The 3988-nt window shown below is 41.6% G+C and overlaps 1 protein-coding gene across 1 annotated transcript in view; it reads left to right on the top strand.

Annotated features, from left to right (window-relative positions):
• emc2 (ER membrane protein complex subunit 2) overlaps positions 1–1974 on the top strand; it is a 22614-nt gene extending 20640 nt beyond the window's left edge. The window contains exon 8 of the mRNA XM_010769094.1: positions 1371–1974. Coding sequence (XP_010767396.1) covers positions 1371–1457 — 87 coding nt within the window. The 3' untranslated portion in view covers positions 1458–1974. The remainder of the gene's footprint in view (positions 1–1370) is intronic.
• The last annotated feature ends 2014 nt before the right edge of the window (positions 1975–3988 follow it).

Here is a 3988-nt window from a genome sequence, read left to right as displayed (position 1 = left end):
ATGTTACATTTGTAGGAGAATGAGTCACACTTGGAAACTTCGTAGCCAATTGCACACCTTAGCCAACTGTCTTAAGATGGAGTTTGGCAAAAGAGGAAGGAAAAAAACGTTAGCCATGGAAATAGGCTAGGTTTAGGCTACAGCTAGCTCCTGTTTGAAGCCAGGCCAAATGTTGGATGAGAAAAAGCCTCACAGCATTCAAAGCATTTCTTTATGTTGAACATGGCATTGAGGGGTGTCAGTTTGAATGTGTTGTTCCACAAAAAGGTTGAGGAAGAAAGCCAAATGGTCTCAGTGAGGGCACAATCCTGACCCCCTGCCTGACTGAACCACTGCCGCCCCAAAGACTTAATGTTTAATATTTAATAAATATCAAACATTGCAATCCAGGCCACTCTCCGCTGCCGTCTGAAAAGCCATGGTAGACTTCTTTGTTTACTTCCTTAACATAGTGACATCACTATGTAGTACTCTCGTTTCTATTCGCTGCACATTGTAAATCATAGGCTCAGGGGCGGGATGTCTCTAAGCAGTTGACAAATCACAACAGAGCCGGCCAGCTAACCAATCAGATCAGACTGGGCTCTGTTTTCAGCCTGAGGGTGAAAAGAGGTGCTCCAGCACAGGCAGTATGAGAACAATAAAGAGCTTTTGAACATTAAAGCATGGAGACATGTCACAGTAGAGGCCCAAAATACAAATATGAAAATGAGCATAATAGGGCACTTTAAATCTCTTTCTCTTACTGGTATCTAGATTTACTGTTAAAAATACTTTTCATCTTATTTTAGAATCATCGCGCCAAGATTTATTTCTATCTATAAATGTGGGTGAAGCGAGGCTAATTACACTGACCCTTTATTCCACCCCTGGTCCCCTGCCCAAGGTTAAGGAAGTTGTCTTCCTCTTCGCTATTTTTCGAGGCGATGCTTCGTCCATTGCAAAGTTTAATTGGGAAGAAGTGTGTGTGCCTGTACGTGCATGCATGAGTAATCCTGGATGTGCTTGTGGATTATAATTTGCGGCACTTCCTGTGAAAACCCCGTGGACACAGTGCAGAAATTAGAGCTCAGTGTTATGTACTCCTGTACTAGAGGCCATGGAAGTGGACTAATCATGTGGGCATCCTGATTCTGAGCGATCACAAAGTGGCTCTTATGGAACAGTTGAGGAGAAAATCTGGCTATCGTTTCTCTTTACCCGTTTATCAATGCTATTTAATGACCACTGCAGCAGAGGGTGCTTGAGGTTAACGAGTAATGCTGCTTTCAAATGTGTTTGGCCTTTTGTTGGCGGCGGAACCTAATGAGCCAATGTTCTCTTCTCCCCTCACTTCTGTCTCTTTTTTTTACTTTTTCTCTGACACGCAGATGGCTGGTCGCGGGACCAAGGAGAACAAATGCTCCATGAAGACGGTGGAGGAGATGCTGGAGTCCATGCAGATCACCATGTCCTAGACGCCCTTCCTCCTGCCCAGACTCGGAGCAACACGGCAACTCGGATAGCCTTGCAATGTGACCACCACCGGATCTTTCTCTCTTTTCTTCTTCTATTCCTTTTTTAGTATGTATCTGTAATTGATTGGACTTGACACGGACAATGGAAGACATTTGTTTCCCTCAAGTGCAACAATTTCCCCCACGCATCTGGAACAGCAAATTCCAAGTACTCCAATTTATTTAAACAAGCTATACTTAGTATTAACTCTGTAATTTTCCATCCCCATCCCATGTTTTCTTTTAGGTTCTATCTCTTAACTGATGTAATCACATCAGGGTTTTTAAACTACGTGACCATGTGTAAGAAGCTGTACAGTAAAAGCTATTTATGAAGACAATGTGGAGTCCCACTTGTCTGCACTGAGGTCCTTTACTGTTTCCTGAGCTATCTGTAAATGAAACATCTTTATCTAATGAAACTTGTTTTGTCTAATCTAATAAAATGTCTTAATAAAAGTAGAAATGATTGCCAATACATTTTCTGAATGTCTCTTTGATTAGATTAGAAATGCCTTATCGATCTCAAATTGGAAAATTGTGTTGCTACAGCGGCATGTTAAGAAAGCATTGCACGAGTTAAAATGTATATAACAGTAGAAAATATACATCAACATTTTTTAATTAACAGCATATATAATATTTACATTCTAAATAAAAAATATACATAAAATAGGATACTATGCACATACATTGTATTTGTGTACAGTTTTTTTTAAATAAAAATGGTCAGGTAGAGTTTGTATCAGGACCTCCATGCGTCCAAAAAGTCACTATGCAGTGACATTGACATATTTGAACCTGCTATAAATATGCTGGACCAGGAAGAGCGTCATAATGATGGAAGAATTGGTAACAACAGTAACATAAAAAAAAGCTACTCTCGGGATTTCCATCTGCAAAATCCTGCTATTCAATTACCATGGACATCAGCTGAACCAACTTCAGCACACTAAAGAACACCTCTGTCATTTCAGTTTAGAGAGCCTCGGAGAACGCTGCCAGTAATTAACACGCCACAAGTTGGAAAGAAAAAGCAAATTACACTCATGAATCTGGGAACTTTCATGACAGGCAGGGAAGAAAGCAGCCTGGTTTCCTCTGCTGTTAGAGCTCGGTGCAATTGTGGAATCAGAGTTGATCCAAATGATCATCTAAAGCTGTCACTCACCCGTGCCGGGTCAGCTGTTACTTCCATTTCTTTTTTTGTTTATTAAGTCGCGGCAACTGTCTCATCACTCTCAGGCTGATGGAAATCTTGAGTGTTCGGTTAATGCTCTTACTTTTTTTTTTTTTTGGACGGCTTCTTAATTGAGAGAGGTCACCAGCTCAGAAGCCTGGGAGTGTGGAAAGCTGGACTTTTTTTAATACCACTTGGTCAGTTGATGAATGTGTCTGCGTTTGAGTTGCCTCACCAATCTGGCGGAACCAATGAAAGCCAGGGGGACGTTTGAGCATAAACTGACTTGAGTTATTTTTTACAGGAAAAGGGCTGAGGCTAAAAGAAGCCTCAGTGGACTTCACAGTTTGTACAGAATATCAGTATGACAATACGACACCATCTCTCCTTAGACCCTCACATCGTACAAGGAAAAACTTCCAAAGAAACCCCACAGTTTAAAGGGAAAATGGGAGAAACCTCTGGGAGAGCATCAGAGGAGGGATCCCTCTCCCAGGACGGACAGATGTGCAATAGATGCCGTGTGTGCATATAAAAGATAATACATTAACAACATAGGTAGTCCAAATGTTTAGAAATGCATGTGTCTTTAATAAGAAGATGAATCCACAAAGATGTCAACAATACTGTCGGAGCCTTCAGGGAAGTATGATGAGTCAGGCAGGACCGCAGAGACCGGTTCAGCCACGACTCGAAATCCAGGACTCAGGATGCAGGGCTCAGGATCCAGGACTCAGGATCCAGGACCACAGCAACAGGCACAGCCACGACTCAGGATCCAGGGCTCGCGATCCAGGACTCAGGACCACAGCAACAGGATCAGCCACGACTCAGGATCCTGGCGTAGATAGACACCACAAAGAAATTTGGGGGAAGCTGGGTTATTCAGAACATGAGAGTACACAGGTACAGACGGAGAGAAGGAAGAAGTAAGGTGTCCCCCGAAAGTCTAAGCCTATAGCAGCAAAATTAGGGGCTGAATTTAATCAGCCCTAACTGTAAGCTTTATCAAAAAGTGTCCAAGGCTGGCACTGAGAGAAGATCTATTACTCATCCTGTCTTACCTAGAATTCTTAAAACCTGTTAAGCCCCGAGCCTGTTTTTCAGGTCTCAGGCTCGAAAATGACATTCCCAGAACAAATGACCATAAATTAATAATCTTTTTTCTCAAAACAAGGTTACACATGTGAGTTGGATGTAGAAGTGTCAGAATCAATATAGATGTTTTTATTTTAAAGTAAATTCAGATTGAACACAGTAAAAAAATGTAAATTATTGTGTCCGTCCAAAGAAAAAAATTACTTATAGTGAA

The sequence above is a fragment of the Notothenia coriiceps genome, unplaced genomic scaffold, assembly GCF_000735185.1.
Source record: "Notothenia coriiceps isolate Sejong01 unplaced genomic scaffold, NC01 NC01_scaffold00006450, whole genome shotgun sequence".
Lineage (NCBI taxonomy): Eukaryota > Metazoa > Chordata > Actinopteri > Perciformes > Nototheniidae > Notothenia > Notothenia coriiceps.
This window is presented reverse-complemented; position numbering and strand designations above follow the sequence as displayed.